Here is a 20,853-nt window from a genome sequence, read left to right on the forward strand (position 1 = left end):
CATACTTCAAATTCATTAGTGTAAGGATCAGACTAATTGTAATCTTCCAAGACCTCCCTGTCATGTTTGATGTTGATGATTATGTTGCATTTATTATCTTCTGATACATGGAAGGTTTGGTTAAGAGTGCTAGCTTTAGTTAGTTGGCCTGTGTTAAAATCCTGGCCCCACCAGTCATCTATGTCCTGGGCAAATTATTTAACCTCCTTTGTGTCTTGCCTTATTTCACCATGTGTAAAGTTGTGGAAGTAGCAATCCCTGTCGCATAGTGTTATTAAAACATGAAATCTGAGCCTCCTTGATTTTTAAGATCCTACTTCAAGAAGCTGAACGTTACCAATTCAGCCCCTTTGTGTCCTCTCCCAGTGACTTTCCCCTTCTACCTCTTTAAAGATAACCACTGTCTTTGACTTCTAACATGGTTTGACTTTTTATAAAGTTTATTAAGTAATGATATCCTGCCATGTTATAAATAACTGTGTTTGGATGCTCATAAAAATTTTTGCCGTGTAAAATTTTTATTTTTTTAATTTGGTTTTAAGAATCTTTTTTTAAAGTTTATTTATTTATTTTGAGAGAGATAGAGAGTGAGCAGGGAGGGGCAGAGTGAGTGGGAGAGAGAAAATCCCAAGCAGGCCCCACTCATCCTGGAGCCCCAACTTGGGGCTCAATCTCAACGATTGTGAGATCATGACCTGAGCCACCCAGACACCCGTAATGTAAAATTTTTAATTATTTTCAAATTTAACAGTTTTTTTTTCTTTTTATTGTTTCTGGATTTTGTTTCACATACTTTCCTTACTCCCAGACTATAAAGGAATGCTTTTCTTATTTTCTTTCTAATGTTTGCAAGCCTTCATTTTAATATTTAAATCTTTAATGCATGTAAGGGAATTTATTCTGGTATATTGTTAAATTATGGGTCAAATATTTTTTCCATCCAAATGACTGTCATTGAGAATCAGCATCTTTATGTCAAAATATCCCATTATAGAACAAGGGATTTCATTCTGTTAGATCAGTTCTTATTAAACTTATTCATAAATACTTTATCTTTTTGTTACTATTTTAAATGAGGTTTTCTCTTCCATTATTGTGTGTGTATATGTATATGTACATATATGTAGGTACATATATGTATGCCTACATATATTTTTAAATTGATTTTAAATAGCTGCTGTCTAACTAAATCATCATTATTGGTTGATTTTCTTGGATTTTTGACTAAGTCATCATATCATCTGCAAGTAGAGAAAGTTTAGATCTTCCTTTACATTTCTTATTCCCATTATTATTTTGTCTTGCATAATGGCTTTCCTAATAACTCCAGTAGAGTTATAAAGAGTGGAAGTATCTTTTTGTTTTTCCAGTGGGAATGCCGTTGGTATTTCCTCATTAAATTATTTGGCTTTAGGGTTGAGGTCAATATATATTAAATATATTAAAGAAGTACCCACTGATTTTTGTTTTATTAAGTATTTCACCGAAAATGAATGTTGAGTTTTGAAGGTTTTCAGTGTCTATGGAAGTGTTATGTGATTTCTTCCCTCCTTTAAATCTATTAATATGTGACTTTTTGTAATGAATTTCCTAAACCATGTAACCATTCTTGCATTGCTAGAATAAGCCATACCAGGTCATTGTTATATTTTAAATGTTTAGTTGGAACTGTTAATATTTTATTTAGTATTTTCCCATTAGTATTCATAAGTGACATCATGTTTAATTTTGGGGGGGATGCATTCTTTAAGATATCAATAGGATATTTATTTTAAAAAATGCTTGAGTAAAATTCAAATCCATACATGCTTAAAACAATAAAAATGAAAATAAATGAATTAAATATTCAACTCAAAAAGTTGTAAAAAGAACAAACTAAAAGGAGAAGAAAGAAATAAAGGTAAAAGTAGAAATTAATGAGTTAAGAAATAAAAACAGTACCAAAATAATTCAGAATACTGCTTCTATGATAAATCAGGTCTGTGAAAAACTAGACCAACTGATCATCAATCTAATCAGGAAAAGAGGCTTAAAAAATGGGTAAATTCACAAAAATAAGTGACAAGGTAGACTGAAGCATCAAAACAGAGGAAGTTGAAGAAAATCAATCATAAGGGACTACTTTGCAGCTTTATATAAAAATACTGACAACCCAGACTGAGTAATTTTCTGTGAAAATAATTTTTGTGTGTGTGTGAAAATCTAATTTACCTAAATTGACCCAGATGATACAGTAAAGCAGAGAATCTCCCTAGAAGAAATAGAGATAGTTATCCGTGAACTAACCCACAAGGAGAAACAGACTCAGATGGTTTCATAGGAAAATTCCATCAGATTTAAACTAGGTAATCTGAGTGCTATTTTAAATCATTCCAGAGCATAAAAAAGGTGTAAAATAACTTGAAATTTTTTTAAAAACTGTGATAAATATATATAACCGAATTTCCAATTGTTCTGAAACATTTTTAAGTATACAGTTTAGTGGCATTAATTGCATTCATAATGTGCAACCATTGCCTCTATTTTCAAAACTTTGCAATGACCCAAACAGAAACTGACAAGCCAGTAACTCCTCATTTTCTCCTACCTCCCTGATCCCTGGTAATCTCTAATCTTCTTTGTGTCTTTATGAATTTGCCTATTCTAGATATTTCATATACTTGAAATCATACATTACTTTGTCCTTTTGTGTCTGGTTTATTTCACTTAAACATTTGTTTTTTATTATAATCATCTCAGTAGGTGTGGGGTGGTATCTCCGGTTCTCATTTGCATTTCTGTGATTACTAAGGCTGTAGAGCATATTTCCATGTGTTTATGGACAATTTGTGTATCTTTGAAAGTATTGAAGTCCTTTGCCCGTTTTGATTGAATTGCATTGTTTTTCCTTTTATTTTTCAATTGTAGTAGTTTTTTATATGTTCTGAATATTAATCCCTTATTTGACATATGGTTGCAGATGTCATCTCCTGTGTGTTGCCTTTCTGCTTTTTTGATAATGTCATCTAAATGTACGAAAATTTTGATGTTAGTAAAGTCCAGTTAACCTCTTTTTTCCTTGTTGATTATGTTTTTGGTCCATACCTAAGAATTTGTTTGCAAAATCAAAAGTTAAGATGGTTTATCCCTATGTTTTCTTCAAGACGTTTATGGTTTTAACTCATGTTTAGGTCTTTGGTCCATTTTGAATTAATTTTTGTTTAGGATATGAGACAGGCATCCAGCTTCTTTCTTTTGTATGTGGAAATACAGTTGTCCCAGCAGCATCATCTGTTGAAAAGAGTATTGTTACTCCCATGGAATGGACTTATTATACTTGTGAAATATTAATTGGCCATAGATGAGTAGGTTTATTTCTGGATTCTCATTGGATATTCCATTCATCTACGTGTCTGTTCTTATGCAAGAACCACACTATTAATGATAACTGTGCAGTAAGTTTTGAAATTAGGAAATGAGTCTTCCAACTTTGTTGTTCTTTAGAGATTGTTTGGATATTCTAGACTCATTGCAATGTTATGTGAATTGGAGGATTAGCTTTTCCATTTCTCCAGAAAAGGCTATTAGAATTTTGATAGTGATTGCATTGAACCTGTAGATTGCTTTGGGTACTATTGACGTTTCAACAGTGTTAAATCTTCCTGGCTGTGGATATGGGTTGTCTTCCTATTTATTTAGACCTTTCTTAATTTCTCTTAGCAGTTTTTTCATAGTTTTCAGTGTACAAGTCTTCCATTTTCTTGGATATATTTATTTCTAGGCATTTTATTTTTAAAACACAGTTGTTAATGTAATTGCTTTATTAATTTCCCTTTCAGATTGTACATTGCTAGTGTTTAGAAATACAAGTGATATTTAAGTGTTGATCTTGTACCCTGCAACTTTGTTGAATTTGTTTTTTAGCTCTAGTAGCTTTATTGTGGATCCCTTGGAATTTTTCCCATCTAGTTATGTCATGTGCAAATAGTAGTAGTTTTACCTCTTTGTTTCTAATTTGGTTGCCTTTTATTTCTTTTTCCTAAATGTTTTGGCTAGAACTTTCACTATTTTATTGACTAGAAGAAGTGACAAAATTGAGCATCCTTGTTTTGCTTCTAATCTTGGAAGAAAAGCCATCTATCTTTGACCATTGAGTCTGATGCTAGTTGTGGGTTGTTCATACATGGCATTTATTATGTCGCAGTACTTTTCTAATATTCTTAGTTTGTTGAGTGTTTTAGTCATAAAAGTATGTTGGATTTTGTCAAACTTCTTTACCATTTGATTATCATGTGGTTTTTGCCTTCATTATATTCATGTGGTTTATTACATTTCATTATTTTACGTTGAACCACTCTTTGCATTACTAAGATAAACCCCACTTGACTGTGTTGTATAATACTTTCAGTATGCTGTTGAATTTGCTTAACATTTAACCTCTTAAATTTATATCTAATTTAAGCTGGTAACACTTAATTGTCATTTAAGAACTCTGCTCCTGTAGGGGCTTCTGGGTGGCACAGTTAAGTGTCTGACTCTTGGTTTCATCTCAGGTCATGATCTTGCAGTTTGAGTTTAAGCCCCACGTTGGGCTCTGAGCTGCCAGTGTGGAGCCTGCTTGGGATTCTCTTCCTCTCTCCTTCCCTCCGCCCACCCCCCTTTCTCATAAACTTAAAAAAAAAAAAAAAAAAAGGAACTCTGCTCCTGCTCCTGTATAGCTCCAGCCCCATTTATGTTACAATAAATTACATCTTAAACATTGTTTGCACAATAACAGGTTTACAGTTATGTTTTGTACATTTGTCCTTAAAATCATGTAGGATGTAAAAAGTGGATTTATAAGCTAAAGTACTCCAATACTACGTTTTATATTTGCCCATGTAGTTATTTTTTTTTTAATTTTTTTTAACGTTTATTTATTTTTGAGACAGAGAGAGACAGAGCATGAACGGGGGAGGGTGAGAGAGAGGGAGACACAGAATCTGAAACAGGCTCCAGGCTCCGAGCTGTCAGCACAGAGCCCGACGCGGGCTCGAACTCACAGACCGCGAGATTATGACCTGAGCCAAAGTCGGCTGCTCAACCAACTGAGCTACCCAGGCGCCCCTGCTAAAGAGTCTTATTTGTTCACTCTGTTACTGTCTAGTTTCCTTTCCATTTCAGCCTAAATCTTTGACTGTCTTTAACAATTCTTTAGAGTAGGCCTGGTGGTAACAAATTCCCACAGTTTTTTATTTGATATGTCTTTATTTGTCCTTCATTTTTGGATAATAGTTTTGCCGGGTATAATATTTTTGTTTGAAAGTTTTTTTTCTTTCAGCATTTTATATATGTCCTCTCACTGCCTTTTGGCTTCCATGGTCTCTGATGAGAAATTGGTGGAAAATCTTACTGAGGTTTCTTTGTACTTGATAAGTAGCTTGTCTCTTGCTACTGAAGATTCTCTGTGTCTTTCAACAGTTTGATTATAATTTGTACTGTTGTGTGTCTTTTTGAGTTTATCCTACTTATAATTTGTTGTGCTTTTCAGGTTTGTGGATTTCTTTACGATCATCAAATTTATGAAGTTTTCAGCCATTGTTAAAATAAAAATTTGCTTGTTCTCTCTGTTCTTTTAGAGCTGTCATAATGTACATGTTAGTCTGCTTAATTTGTCCTATAGGTTCTTTAGACTTTGTTCACTTTTTTTTTTTTTTTTCATTTTCTTTCTGTTCTTTAGACTATATTTAATTTCAATTTTGGCCTTAGTACTGCTGGTGAAAGTTTGACTCTGCTAGTTCTCATCTTGACGGGTAGGTGACAAGGTACCTTGTTACTTTCTGATAGGTTAAGAAGTTCAGGCTCCCTACTTGACCTTTTCTTATGTCACCCTAGCTGGGTTGCTGGCGTGGGGTACCTCATTATAGCCAGGCAAAGGTGGAGTCTAGGCTTTCTACTCCTCCTTTCTAGTGTGGGTGGGGTTGGTGCCATATTGCTTCTGTGGTGTTTGGATTGAGTGGAGGGTCTGTTGACTGAAAGTTTTCTGTCCTTCTAGGTTGTAATTCCAGTTGTATTTCTCCTATAGCTGTGTTGTTTCTGTTGCTGGTTTTAAGATTTTTTTCCTTTGTTTTTATTTTTATCCAAATTTTAATATTATTTAAAATTTTTCAGAAATTTGACTCTGATATATTGTGATTCCTTCAGTTTATCCTTCCTGGGGTTTGCTCAGCTTCTATCTGTAGGCTTATATCTTCTGCCTAGTTTGCAGTGTTTTCAGACATTTTTTTGAGAACTTTTTCAGCCTTATCCTCTTTTTCCTCTCCTTCCAGGACTCTAGTGATATGAAAGTTAAATATTTGTTACAGTCTTACAGATCCCTGAGGCTCTGTTCTTTTTTATTTTTTCCATCCAAGCCTGTTTTCTTTCTATTCAGATTGGATAATTTCTGTATTTTCCTTCACTGATTCTTTCCTCTGTCTTTGTTCTGCTATTTGTTGTTTTTTTCTTGTTGTTTACTACTAATTTTTTTAAGAATGGTTTTAGTGTTATAGAAAAATTAAGAAGATAGTACAGTGTTCTCATGGTAAGGTCTTCTGTTGACACCTTAAATTAGTAAGGTAATATTTGTTACATTTATTGAACTGGCATTATGGAAAGTCCATAGTTTATTTGGATTTCCTTCACTTAAAAAAAAAAAAGTTTATTTATTTTTGAGAGAGACAGAGTATGAGCAGGGGAGGGGCAGAGAGAGAGGGAGACAGAATCTTGAAGCAAGCTCCAGGCTCTGAGCTGTTAGCACAGAGCCCAATGCAGGGCTTGAACTCATGGACCGTGAGGTCATGAACTGAGCTGAAGTCGGATGCTTAACTGGCCCACCCATCCAGGTGCCCATGGATTTCCTTAACTTTCATATAATGTCTTTTTTCTGTTCTAGGATCGTATCTAGAGTACCACGTTATACTCAGTAATCATGAAACCTTAGGGTAGTCTTGGTTGTGACATTTTCTCATAGTTTTGTTTTTAATGGCCTTAACAGTTTTTAGGATTTAGGTATATTGTAAAATGCCTTTCTATTGGAATTTGATGTTTTCTCCTCATTAGATTGTAGCTGTAGGTTTTTAGGAGGAATGTCACAGTTGTGTTTACCTTTTACAGTTTTGACGTTTTCAGCATATCATAAGGGTTCTCCTATCAACATGATTTAAAATGACTGCTGAAGTTGATGTTTATCACCTTGCGGCAGTAGCATTTGTCCAGATTCTCCGTTGTAAAGCCCGCCTCCTCCCATTTCCATGTTGTATTCTTGAAAATGAAGTCACTGTCTCCTTTAGGGTGGAGTATACAGTTACTAGGGCTTTTTCTGCATAAGAGATTTGTCTTTTCTCTTACATTTATTACTTTATTCAGTCATTTATTAATATCAGTAGGGACTCCTGGATCACATGGCAACAAAAGGCAAAAGAAAAACAATTCAGTTTCTTTACAGTTTACAGCCCATTGACAAGTCCTTGAGACAGGCAGAGTGACATTCCTCTAGGAATTCAACTGACTCAATATTAATACTTTAGCTTAACATTAGCCTGCCTCCAGGATCCTAGAAGTCTCCTTTAACATGTAAAAATTCCTTTGGAAGCTTCCTTTTATCTCTACCCCCAAGATGTATGTTAGTAATCATCCTCCAAGCTTATGTCTCCATGATATTTATCTGAAAGGTCTCCTGACTAAGGTTTTACTAGACCATAGTAAATGACCTTTTCCTAACAACACCTGGCTACTAGCCCCTCAAGGTTCCAGAAACCTTGCTTCCAAACTTAGAGTCTTCTGCTATCTCTATCTCCCTCCCAGCTTGAAAGTGTATAATCAGCCACTCCTCACAACCCCAGTGCAGCTCTTTTTGCCCTCGGGTCCTATCCCTGTGCTTTAATAAAACCAACTTTATAGGGGTGCTTGGGCGGCTCAGTTGGTTAAGCATCCGAACTCTTGATTTTGGCTCAGGTCATGATCTCGTGGTTTGTGAAATTGAGCCCTGTTTCAGGCTCTACGCTGACAGAGCGTTGTCTGCTTGGGATTCTTCTCTCCCTCTGTCTTTACTGTTCCCTGTTCCTGCTCTTTCTCTCTCTCTCTCTCTCTCTCTCAAAATAAATAAACATTAAAAAAAACAAACAGAAACACCCCTTTTGCACCAAAGACACCTCAAGAATTCTTTCTTGACTGTTTGCTGCTAAACCCCAACGTTATCACATCAATGAGTATTTTATAATTTGGGGCTATAGTAAAATACAGGTTTCTTTTGTTAATCAAAATTTTCTAGCTTTGGCCATTGGGAGCATTTTCACTTGATTCCTGTTTTCTTTTGACATATCTTATATATCCATTGATTTTTTAAATGTCTGTTAATAGTTTTTTTCAGTCTAGAATTTCCATTTGGTTCTTTATATCTTCTTCTCTTTTGATGAGAATTTCTATTTTTCATTGCTAAATATTTTTATTCTTTATTGAAGCATTTTTATCATGGCTGTTGGGGCACCTTGGTGGCTCAGTGGGTTGAGTGTCTGACTCCTGATTTCAGCTGATTTCCTGATCTTGTGGTTCATATGATCAAGCCCTGCATTGGGCTCTGTGCTGACAGCACTGAATCTGCTTGAGATTCTCCCTCTCTCTCTCAAAATAAATATTTAAAAAATCTTTGTCATATAATTCTAACATTTCTGTACTTTCTATGTTAGCATCTACTAATTATCCTTTTCCATTTAAATTGTTGTTTTTGTGGTTTTTGGTAGGATTCATGATTGATTGATCGATCGATTGATTGATTGATTTTGTTAGAAGCCTGGAAATTTGGGGTATTATGTTGTTATATTCTGGATCTTATTTAAATCTTCTGCTTTAGCTGGCTTTATTTGACACTGCTGTGGCAGGAGTATGAAGGCCTCAGTATTGCCAGGTGCAGGTAGAAATCCAGGCTCTCCACTTGGCCTCTGTTGACACCCATGAGGTGGGAAGAGCTCCTTGTTACCTTGGAGAGGAGGGTAGGAGTTCTGGCTCCCCTCTGGGCTTTGACGGATCCACCCTAACTGGGAGGAGTAGGAATATCTTCTCACTGCTCTTCACCTAGCCTCTGTTGACACCAAATGATCCTATTCTAGTGGGTATAGAAAATACTCTTTATACTGTCGTTAAATAAAATAAAAATTATTTTAAAAATGTTTCATCTTTCATTCTATAAAATATCATTTTCATGTTTAATTCATATATTGCATGTTGATAATTTACAAGTAAGCAAATGGAAATCCATGCATACTGTGTTACTTGATAAAAGGACACAGACATTTTTGGAGAGCCCTACACATGATGCTGTAGTGAATGTCTCTTCCTATAGCCTGGGGAAACTGAAATTGAGTGGTGGTCTTATCCTTGCCTTCCCCTCCCCTTTTGACCTTTGTCTCTAACATTTTAACTTGGCTACCATTGTTGTTTATGCCCCCCTTGGTAAATTAGTTTCTGGAATATACTGATACAGGTAATTAATAATTTAGATCCTGGCAGCGGAGATTGTATGATACTTAACACTTCTCTTCCAGTATTTTATTTTCCATTTTCTTGCATAGTATTTTGATTTTAATGGAAAGCAGGATGCTTTTCTGCAAGGAATAAAGGTGTAAATTCGTATGTGCTGTAAGCTGTCACGTGTTCTGAAAAGAGTTTCCAAAACAACCCATTTGCTGATAATGAAAACTGTAACTACATACTTTCCAAATCGCTTCATTTAGAATGCTTTGAGGTACCAGAGGCTGTAACGAGATCTTACAATACGTTGTCGCCTAAGAGAAATAAGTAATTTTTCTTTTTGGCTATGTCAGAACAGAGGCAAGTCAAGTCTAAGGGTCTGTCGATAATTTGTTACCTGTTGTATTATTTTATTATCAAATGAGGTTTTTTTCCTATAAATTCTTAAAATCTTTTTTCAGGTAGGTAGCCATCCAAGCTTCCTGAAGGAGGTGCGAGATCACATGCAGGACTCTTTCTTAATGCAGCCTGAGGTAAGCAGGAATGTGTCTCTGGTTAAGCCCTTGAGAATTCCCTATACTGCTTTACTGTCTTTATTACGTATCTGAAAAATCACGGGCATTTTAAAGTATTATGTTAAAATTTATGAACTTAAAATATGTCAGATGATGATTGTTTTCTTATGTTATTCTAGGCAAACTTTATTTCACTAAACTTTACATGTATTTTCTTGTGGTATGCTTGTTTGCTTTTAGGTATTTGTTATGAAAAATTATTTCCAGATAAAATTTAGGCACAGTACCTTGTCTACAATAGGCACTTAAATTTAAGGTATAAAAGGCCCTTTTGTGCCTACTTCAAAGATATTACAAACCCTTTATTTCATAAAAATTTCCAAATTCATATTCCTTAATCCAGATGAATAAGTTGGTGTATAAATTAATATGTGAATGATAAATGTATACAACTAATAGTAACTGTAGTACAAGGAATTTCATATTGAGATAATGCTGCTATATGATTAATCTGTAGACCTTATTTGAATTTTAAAATATTGATGTCCCTTATGTAAATGAAAAACAATTATTTCTTGTTTAGGATCAAGTCTAAGATCATAGGCCATTCATTATTTCTCTAAAAATGTGTATCTTTTTCCCTCCCTCTTCTTCTGAGACCGACTTCCAGATATATTAGATTTCCTGCTATTGTTCCATGGTCCGTGTGGCTCTTGTATTTATTGGTTTTCTTTCTTTTTTTTCTTCTTCATTTTGGACAGTGTTTACTGTGTCTTTAATTTTACTAATCTTTTCTAATCAACTGTGAGTCCCATGTGGTGTGTTTTACATCTTAGCTCTTGTATTTCTCATCTCTGGAAGTTCCATATGGGTCTTTTTTATATCTTCTTTTCCTTGCCTCATTATGTTCGTGTTTTCCTCTACCGATTTCTTGAATATATCAGCATATTTGTCATAGCGCTTTTAACATTTTGCCTACTATTTTCATAGCTGTCATTTCTAGATCTGTTTCCACAGCTTGATTTTTTTTAATTTCTACATAATGAGTTATATTCTGTTTTGTGGAATGTTTAAAAGCCATTGTTTCATATATTTGGTATAGTTTTCTAGTTTTTAAAAGTGGGAGGTTAAATCCAGCCTCTGATACTCCCATCATGGCTGGACTGGAAGTCCCGTCTGCTTTAATCTGATATGGTTCCCTAGTCTTTGTCTTTCATGACATTGACATTTTTGAATCCTATAGGACATTTCATAGAGTGCCCTCAGTGTCAAGTAGATTAAACCTTTATCTCTTGAGTACCTTCCCACGTGGTTCACCGACTTGGTCAAAATGTAGTCAAAGAAATGTATTAATTAACATGTAAAAGGAAAAATTAAAGGGAAGTTTTAAAATCATGTGATGATTAATTTTGGTGTGCATATGGAATTGGTTAAACTTGAAATGTAAGGCACCATTTTTCAATGAGTATACTGAAAATGAACCAATCTGCCATAAACTCCCCATTATATTTACCTTTTGCCTTACCAGTATCTCGTTTTAATTAGTTCTGCCTTAATTCTTTTACACTGAATTTATAAGTAGGTTTATTTTCTCCCATGCCCGAATGAGGAATATAATAATGGTGAATTTGTTACAGTTAATTTTGTTTTAAAAATCACTCAATGTATAATTTATAGGATGAATGAAACTTAAATATGATTATTTTGATTGTTTACATATAAAACAGAAAACATGGCATGAACGGATATCCTTTTTTTTGCTAATGTTCTTTCATTAAGTGAGTCCTTTTATTTTTGATGTAGTGGTGGCTGTGAAAGTGGCTGTGTTAAAATATTTTCAATATTAATGATTCTATCTTTCTGATAGTACTTTCTCATTCTCTTCAGATAAAAGTATTTGTCAGTGTGGACCAGTTGCTTAGCTCCTTGTTTACTTGACCCAATTCAACTGGTCTACTTTTTATTGGTACGTCTTAAAACTTACTAATTACTTAACCATTCTGCCAATAAAATTATTGTCAACTTGAAGGATGTTTCTAATAAGTTAAAACAAAAATCTAATCTGAGATTAGATTAGATGGTTGTACTTCATTTATATTGGTAAAAGAAATCTTTATGGGTGCTGCTACATGCAGGTCTTGTACAAACATCTACTGAGAGCTACTTGGCTTTATCTCTCTATAATCCTGTGATCTAATGGCAAGTGTCCTGATAATTTTAGTATTCCTAATTTGTACTGTGGTGCCAGATTTTAAACATTCTTTTTTTCTTTCATTGTTTTATTGATGTTTTCTTTTATCCTTTCCCCATTATAAAAATTTAAATTATCATATAGGCCTCAGGAAAATATTTTGTCATTTCAAACAGAAACCAGCATTCTCCTCTTTGTAACATTGGGAGAGTCATAATTAGATTTAATAGGTTTGCAGCTATTCTTTTTTGTTCCTTGTTACCATTCTTTTGCTGTTGATAAGTATTTCCTTTTGCAGTCTGTCAGATGTTGAAGAAGGAGTTGATTTCTACTTTGACAAGTAAAACTTAGGACTTATGTTGAAGTAATATGAGACTTAAGTAAATGAGGAGTAGACAGCGTTGGTTACTTTCTTACAGTACCAGAATGCATATAACATACATTCCTGGCACATAAACAGCTCTGTTTTTTTTAATACCTCTTCTGTTTGTTGCATGCTAAGAAAGTTTTTTTCTTTCTTTGATGTGGATGTTAGTTATTTGTTTTGGTTATTTTCCCTTCAACTTACTACCTTTATTTCCTAAAATCCTGTGGCGCTCATGAAATTTGTCCATGCAATTTACCCATTTTGTTATTTTTGGCCTGCTTGTTATCTTCCCCGATGTCTATTTATCAGTCATCTATCCGTGGAATATTTTAAGGCCTTTTAATATCATATTGTACTGAATGCTTTGGGGTATGATGAGGAGAAATAATCTCAACACCGGGTAGAAAGGTGGATACAATTATTTTGCAACACGATACGTGATACTTGATCTAAGTAGTTATGATGATTGTATAACCACTCAGAAGACAGCTCAAATACAAGTTGCACCTATCGCTTTTCCGTATGTTTGATTTCTAATGTGACTATTTGTGTTTTTCATATAAACATACCAGTTCATCTGAATTGTATTTTTGTAAGACTCTATATTTCAGTAATATTGCTTTTGTCTAGTAATTTTCAACGTGTACCTCCTTTAGTCTTACCATCATGTATTTTACCTTGTTGCTTTGAATTAGTGTTGGCAAATATTCACTCTTGCCAGAAGGACTGACTATTTTTATCTGTGGACTAATGATTAGCTTTAGTTAATAGCCCAAAATCATGTTGAATGACTTTGTTTTAGTTAAAAAAAATTTTAAATACGGTGTTTTGTGGTTGAATGAGGTTTTAAATGTAGAATACAAAGGTATGGTTAATTGGTTTTAAGAGAAGTTCCATAAGTTTTTGGGACAGCAGCACAGCTCAGTGCAAAAAGTATTTAACATCAGACTTTTCTCTGAAGGACCATAGTCATTTGATTATTAAGGCTTACATTTTATAGACACATTTAATTTCTTCTGTCAGATGACAAAGAAGTGTGTCATGGTCAGTAGAAAACACTGTGTCTTTGTTGTTTTCAGTTTTTACTTAAGTATATATAGGGATTCTGTTAAACTAATTAATAGGGGAAAAAAATCCAGTTTTTGAAAGAGACTTAGCTGAGATCATTACTTTTGTTTGAACCTAATTTAGATGCATTGCAGTTAACAGTTTGCATCCAGATGAAGATTTCTGACCCACTAAACCTGATTAGAGATTAACAGAATTATTTTGCAGAGAGAAAAGGTGTACTGAAAAATAGAATTTTTTTCTAATTAAATTGTGATTTTCTTAATTTTCTTTTTTGTTTCAAATTTTAGAAATATGGAAAACTGACCACTTGTACTGGTTGCCGAACACAGTGCAGGTTTTTTGATATGACTCAGTGTATAGGTCCTAATGGATATATGGAGCCATATTGTTCAACTGCTTGCATGAACAGTCACAAGACAAAATATGCAAAATCACAAAGTAAGTTTCAGGTATTTGGAAAGTTAAAAAGCTTTAATAACATGACTAATTTCTTAACTGCACTTTCCCTTTAACTTTGTTTTTATACTTGTTTTTAACTGCATAAACTATTTTTATTCATCACATTAAACTTTCTTACTGCAGACTTCTTAAAAATTTTTTTTTAATATTTATTTTTGACAGAGAGACAGAGTGTGACCAGGGGAGGGGCAGAGAGAGGGAGACACAGACTCTTAAGCAGGCTCCAAGCTCTGAGCTGTCAGCACAGAGCCCACATCGGGGCTCGAATTCACGAACTGCGAGAACATGACCTGAGCTGAAGTCAGATGCTTAACTGACTGAGCCACCCACATTCTCCCACTGCAGACTTTTTTTAGTGGTTTTTAACCATTCCATATATCTTTCATTTTCTTTAATTTAAAGTGATTGGTGAAGTTCTGTCCATGGCTGCATTCTTAGCAAAATTGTTTTTCCCTCAGAGATTAAAACTGAGATTGTTTCATATATCCATGTTTGTTTTAGAGATACGATATTGGACTCTCTATAACAGTATATTTTAAGGTGGACATGATCTTGGAAATTTATTTTAATAAAAGAATAGTTTACAGAAGGTTCCATTAAAAATTACTCTCAGAGGTCAAGTAGGATTTGTTTTTAGGCTTTTATTACTTTATAAAGAAATCAGATATGTACTTTTTCTCTCCTAGGTTTGGGAATTATTTGCCATTTTTGTAAGCGAAACTCCTTACCTCAATATCAAGCCACAATGCCTGATGGGAAACTGTATAACTTCTGCAATTCCAGTTGTGTAGCTAAATTTCAGGTTTGTTACTTATTTTGGATCTTTCCCACTCCCAACAAAATACACACGGGAAATAAACAGTGTAATATGCTTCATCTTTATTTAATATGTTAACTTGCGTGTTGTTTGTTGAGGGCCAGACTGCAGGCGGAGGTCATAGGGTCACGGTAATGGACATGGCTGCAGATGCTTACTGTGTGGCATGGAGACTCTGATTGACTTTTCAGTTGTTATTTATAGAACAGACTTGAAGGAAAATAAGTTTTAGTATAATTGAGCGCGATGCCTGATGTGTACTATTTTCTTAGTGGTTTCAATAACATGTGACTCTGAAGGAGACTTCTGTTTTATGATAAAACAAAAAACTATGACAAAACTATGACCAACATGAACAAAACATACGACAACTATTTGTCAGAAATCTGCCAGTTAAAAGGGGGATTGGACTTGTTACAGTGGGCCCTAATTTAATACAAAATCAGTTTAGGGAGACCTTTTTCATTTTTGTAAAGGTAAAGAACTTTCTGGCATACTTCTTCAAAGTTGGGGTTATGGATAATTTCAGAAGATGTATTACTGGAAGTGTTCGGACTTAAACTGACCACTGGGAGGGAATAGTTGAAAATGGGATTCAGCACTAGTTAAGTGGCATGAGTAGGTTTACTTATGTGAAAAATTCAAAATGTTTTTGAAATACTTGTGAATACTTGAAATATGTATGAAATACCTATGTGAAAAATTCAAAGATTCAATCCAGTACATAAAGTGATGCTTCATGATAGTGAATCTTCCAGCAGCTCCACAATGTTGTAGGTACTGTATTCTGCATTATATAGCCTGAAAATGTAGTCTCTTAAGTATGTGACAGTAGTTGTAACCATTATTATCATTTAAATTCAGGTGGTTTTTAATTCAACCAGGTAAATGTTGTTTTTGTTAATAGTTATATCCTCCACTGAGTTAAGTTAATAAGCCATATTCATAACTAAACTTTTATTTTGGAAGCTGGGATCGTGGCAATTGAGAAATCCTTTAGAGTGGTAAAATACTGCTTCTGACCTGGCTTTTCCAAAACTAGGAATTAAGGAATAAGGAAGGATTAATTAGATGAGAGAATGACAGAGTCTTTGACATGCTGCTTCTCAGACTTCACCTTTCTGTATTACTTTTTGATGTTTGAAGTGTTAGTGGAAAATGTTTTTTAAAAAATGTTTTCACTACTTTTTTCATTTAACTGAAACTTGTATTGCCCATGATTTGATGAGACCACTCGTATATGTACATTGTATGTACATTGTATCTTGTAAATACTTAATGTGGATTCTTATAGCCAGATAAGCCTGTAAGCAGCCTCCTCACTGTAACGGCGTAAAAGTAATACAAAGTTGACAAATAGACAAGCAGCATTTTTTTCCTTTCTCTGTATCTTAAAGCAAACCATAGATTTTGAGCTTTATGTCTTTATTAGATGTTTTTCCATTTCAAAATAAGGTAATAGGATAGTATTTCATTTGTTTTGAAAGAAACTTTAATGGACTTGCAGTTTTTTTGAAGTGAAGTGTAAGGACACTTGCTGGTTTTTATGTAAAAAATGTATTCACCTGATGGTTACTGTCTTAAATCTGCATGTTTTATTTTTTCACAAATCTTGATTGTGTTGTATGTTGTATGCAGAAGTTTTAAGAAATGTTTAAAAAACATCTTTTTTTAGATGTTTACTTATTTATTTTGAGAGAGTGCACACGCGTGCGTGCGAGCAGGGAAGAGACAGAGAGGGTGAGAGAGAGAATCCCAAGCCTGTCACAGGGCTTGATTTCACAAACTGAGATCATGACATGAGCCGAAACCAAGAGTCAGATGCTAAACCTAGTCACCCACACGCCCCATATTTTTTTTAAATAATTTTTTTTTCCTCTCCTAACTGCCACCCTGAAAAAAATTTAATATATTCTGAAGATTATATATGCCATGTAATATATTAGGGAATGAAGATTACAGCATCTTCACCACTCACGTTAGAAACTCAAGCAAAACTTTTAAAACCCATCTATGCTTATATCTTTTCCTATTCTGTAAGTTGTTTGAACTTTTAAAAATGCCATAAAATTAAGACTATTGTTATCAATACCAGTCTGTTCATCTTTCCCCCCTGCCTAACTTTGTAAAAGAAATGACCAATTTAAAAAGGTGACCAATGTCACCTTTTACAAGGTGACCTTTTACAAAGGTGTAAAAGAAATGACCAATTTAAAAGGGCTGTTTTCCCTGATGGAATTGGAATAAAAATGATAGCAATATTGCATGTGGGACAAATTACTACTTAAACTAGGAGCTAGGCTTTTTTAAAGATTTAATTACTAGTTCAAAACTTGGTGAACTTAACTCTTATTTGCTTACATTTTCTTAAAGAGAAAAAAATCATACTTGAACTGTATGGTATTTTGTCCTTTTTCATATTATTTTAAATAAGTACTAGTAATCCTGTAGTAAAAGAGTTTGTTTCATAAAACTTAACTGTACTAGTGTAGTTTTTATTTATTTGGTTATAATGTTTTATTTTTGAGAGAGAGAACACAAGTGGGGGAGGGACAGAGGATCTGAAGCGGGCTTTGCACTGACAGCAGAGAGCCTGATGGGGAGCTTGAACTCATGAACTGTGAGCTCATGACCTGAGCTGAAGTCGATGCTCAACCTACTAAGCCTCCCAGGTGCCTCACTAGTGTCATTTTTAAAGACAAAATTGAGAAATGTAATTTTATGTGTTAAGGAAATATTTAAGCAAAATACTGTTTTCTGGACATAGTCAATATTTGACAGTAGTTACAAATAAAAATTCTAAAATCTGTGTCAGGCTCAGAATGTTTTTATTCTTTGTTTTAGGCTCTAAGTATGCAGTCATCTTCCAATGGCCAGTTTGTAGCTCCAAGTGATATTCAGTTGAAATGCAACTATTGCAAAAATTCCTTTTGTTCAAAGCCAGAAATCCTGGAATGGGAGGTAAGTTCAATTTTGTTATGTATATTGCTTAAATGAGAGTATAGTAAACTAATAATGGTGTTTCAATTTGAGGATCTATTTCTTAGTGTATAGGGATTCTTCAGAATTTGTGATGATTGAATTCTTTACTTTCTTATGGGAATAGCATCGACAAAGGACATGTTTATTTTTAGGTCAAACAAAAATTATTGAAGTCATATTCATATATTGACATTATGTTTGTGATAGTGTATGGAATGTTACTCTGTTTAGCTACATATCTGGAACATCTGTTTGTGCCGTGTTTTTTCATTTTTACTCTCATCCTTATAAATATTGTCTTTGAACTGTAATATCTTGTATTGCCTGCTACCTGTAGAAATTAAAATTTGTTAGTCACTTAACACATTGTCATTTAACATTATATAATTGTCTTAATAAAAGAATCCTAATATAAATTTATTTTATTTTCCCTTCTCATCACTCTTGCTTTCACCAGTTTGACATATATTTTTGCCATTAGTAAAGTCCTATCGTTATTGTTTATTTAAATAAGGGAACAGTGATGGATGGGTGGATGGGTGGATGGGTGGATGGGTGGGTGGACGGAAGGATTAACAGACAGGTGGACCTGGCTGAACATTGCTTTCTTGATCAGTGTTCACCCTTGGCCATTCTTTCTTTTCTCCTTTTTTGATGGCATGGAATATGTAATAAAATGGTGTATAAGACATTAGTATTAACAATAAATTGCTCTTGAACCAAAATTTGTTAGTGGCTATTGGCAGTCACTCAGTATCTGAGTCTTAGGAGAAAGGTGTAACCAGAACGTGACTACATGAATACTAAAGTATTCTGGGAATCTGAAATTTCATTGTTTTAAATGTAGTCCCTAGAAAATTGTTTAGTTTGTTAATTTGTTTGGTGCTTTCTCAAGAGCACTTAAACCAATTCTTGGAGACTGTTGTTGGTACCCAGTGATGACTTTTAGTGACTGTAACTCTCTCTAAATCATAACAGGAAAAATGTTGAAGGCCTAGTAAGAATAAAGGAATGGTGGGGAATGAGGAAAGAAATCCATAAGCAAGCACATGGAATAATATCATATAGGGAATAAAGATCCTGCCTAAACTGAATTTTGATCATACTAGATGAAATGGAGATCCTTTCTGTCGATCTCCATGTTAGAACTACCTGGCTTTTGTAGTCTTGCTGTTGATTTTATTTACATGAAGGTTAAGTATTAGGAGGAGTTAATAAACATTGTCTATCAAACTGAATTAGAGTTGAGCCATTCCCTCAGGTGATTGAGAATTCAGAGGCTTTGTTCTTCTCATTCCATGGTTGGCAGTTGTGGTTTCTTTGTTGCTGTTTTTCCTCTTATAAGTCAGATGTCCATGATGGGGCAATTTTCCACTGATGATTGCCTTACTACTTGAGTTGCTTCCTAGACTCTTTCACCTTCCTTATCTTGGTCTTCAGCTATCTTTGCCAGGCGTTAGGTAGATAGATTAGACCTAGTCTGTATCCTTCATAATAACAAAGGGGAAAAGGTGCTGCCCTGTAAATTTTAACTTGATTGTGTTTGGCTGAATATTTGGAGAGTGTAGCTCTGGCTTTATAGGTTTGGGGCCAGGAGAGGTAACTAATAATACTAACCTAGCTCCATTCAAGGGAACCAACTGAGTCTCAAGTTTAGCAGCATACTTACGATGGCCCTAAATGAATACTTTATCCATCATAGGTCTGTGATAGGAATGTGATTGAGTCTGCTTGGCTGTACCTATGAAGAATATTTCTTTTTGAGTGAAACTGGTGTTAATGTCATATTTCTCATCTTTTCTTAGTTTACCCATGTTTTATCTTTCATTGTTTTCTACCCATTAATCCAGTTCCCTTAGCAACACCAGACTGCCATCTTGTTTTAGTGGTACCTTTACTATTTTACTGAGTAATTTTGGGGTAGTTAATGGTATTGAAGTTTGTGGAATTATGTCTAAATATAGCAGTGAATTAGTTAAATTAGCTGTCTGTGGCGTATTGAAAATGTATCCCCAGGGATTATCAATCACATTAACTAGGTAAATGATTTAAGTTTATTTCTGTAAAAGTGGCTTGTTTATTTCTTAAACTTGTTCTTGAGGTGGTTGTCATATACTTACCAAGGTTCCCATTGTGCATTTAGAACAAAGTGCATCAATTCTGCAGCAAAACTTGTTCAGATGACTATAAGAAGTTGCATTGCATAGTTACATATTGCGAATACTGTCAAGAGGAGAAGACTCTTCATGAAACAGTAAATTTCTCTGGCGTTAAGAGACCTTTCTGTAGTGAAGGCAAGTGTATATACAGTGTTGTTCATAACTTTTATTAATATTTAATGTTAATTTTGTGCCAAAATATTCTCAAATATATTAACTACATATGTCCAGGGTAGCTGTGTAATTTTAGTGTAGCTGAACAAAAAAATTGAATTTGATTTTCTACTGACTTGTTTTGTTATTTTTATTTGTAGACCTCTGGGCCTCAAGGTGTTTTATCTCTAAAAATTTGATAACCTTTTTTCCATTAAAAGGAAGTCTTGAAAATAAAAACATTATCATATGTCAAATCTAAGCATAGAAAATGTGATCTGAAAGTTGATTTTCCAAGTGGAATAGAATTATTTTCCTTTGGGTTCGTTTCCCTGCCCAGCTTACTGCCTAGCCTACAGAGATTTTCTGTATACCAGAAAGAAAATCATATGTGGCATTACTACAGTGGAAAAATACTTTTAGGTTTTAAACAGGCAAACACTGGCTCTTACTATTGTATATTCAAGAATTCTTTTTCTTCTCATTTGCACCTTTGCTGCTCTGGTGCCAGGCAGCTGATTATAGAAATGAACTCCTGTTCTTGATTCTGATTGTCCAGAGATAGGAACCAGGATTGTAACTGTGGATTTGGGGCTCTTGGTTATTATTACTTTCCCCCCCAAGTGACACATTCTTGCTCTACACTGGCTTTCACTTTCTATTCTTTCTTTGGT

General features: G+C 34.2%; 1 protein-coding gene across 4 annotated transcripts in view; it reads left to right on the plus strand.

Moving 5' to 3' along the window:
- Positions 1 to 20,853, plus strand: part of ZMYM2 (zinc finger MYM-type containing 2) — a 101,050-nt gene that overhangs the window by 42,259 nt on the left and 37,938 nt on the right. For all 4 annotated transcript variants that reach the window (XM_027064493.2, XM_027064491.2, XM_053204356.1 and 1 more), the window contains 5 exons: positions 9,927 to 9,998; positions 13,897 to 14,047; positions 14,755 to 14,870; positions 17,730 to 17,846; positions 20,011 to 20,161. In XM_027064493.2, coding sequence (XP_026920294.1) covers positions 9,927 to 9,998; positions 13,897 to 14,047; positions 14,755 to 14,870; positions 17,730 to 17,846; positions 20,011 to 20,161 — 607 coding nt within the window. The remainder of the gene's footprint in view (positions 1 to 9,926; positions 9,999 to 13,896; positions 14,048 to 14,754; positions 14,871 to 17,729; positions 17,847 to 20,010; positions 20,162 to 20,853) is intronic.

Source organism: Acinonyx jubatus, chromosome A1 (assembly GCF_027475565.1).
Source record: "Acinonyx jubatus isolate Ajub_Pintada_27869175 chromosome A1, VMU_Ajub_asm_v1.0, whole genome shotgun sequence".
Classification (NCBI taxonomy): domain Eukaryota; kingdom Metazoa; phylum Chordata; class Mammalia; order Carnivora; family Felidae; genus Acinonyx; species Acinonyx jubatus.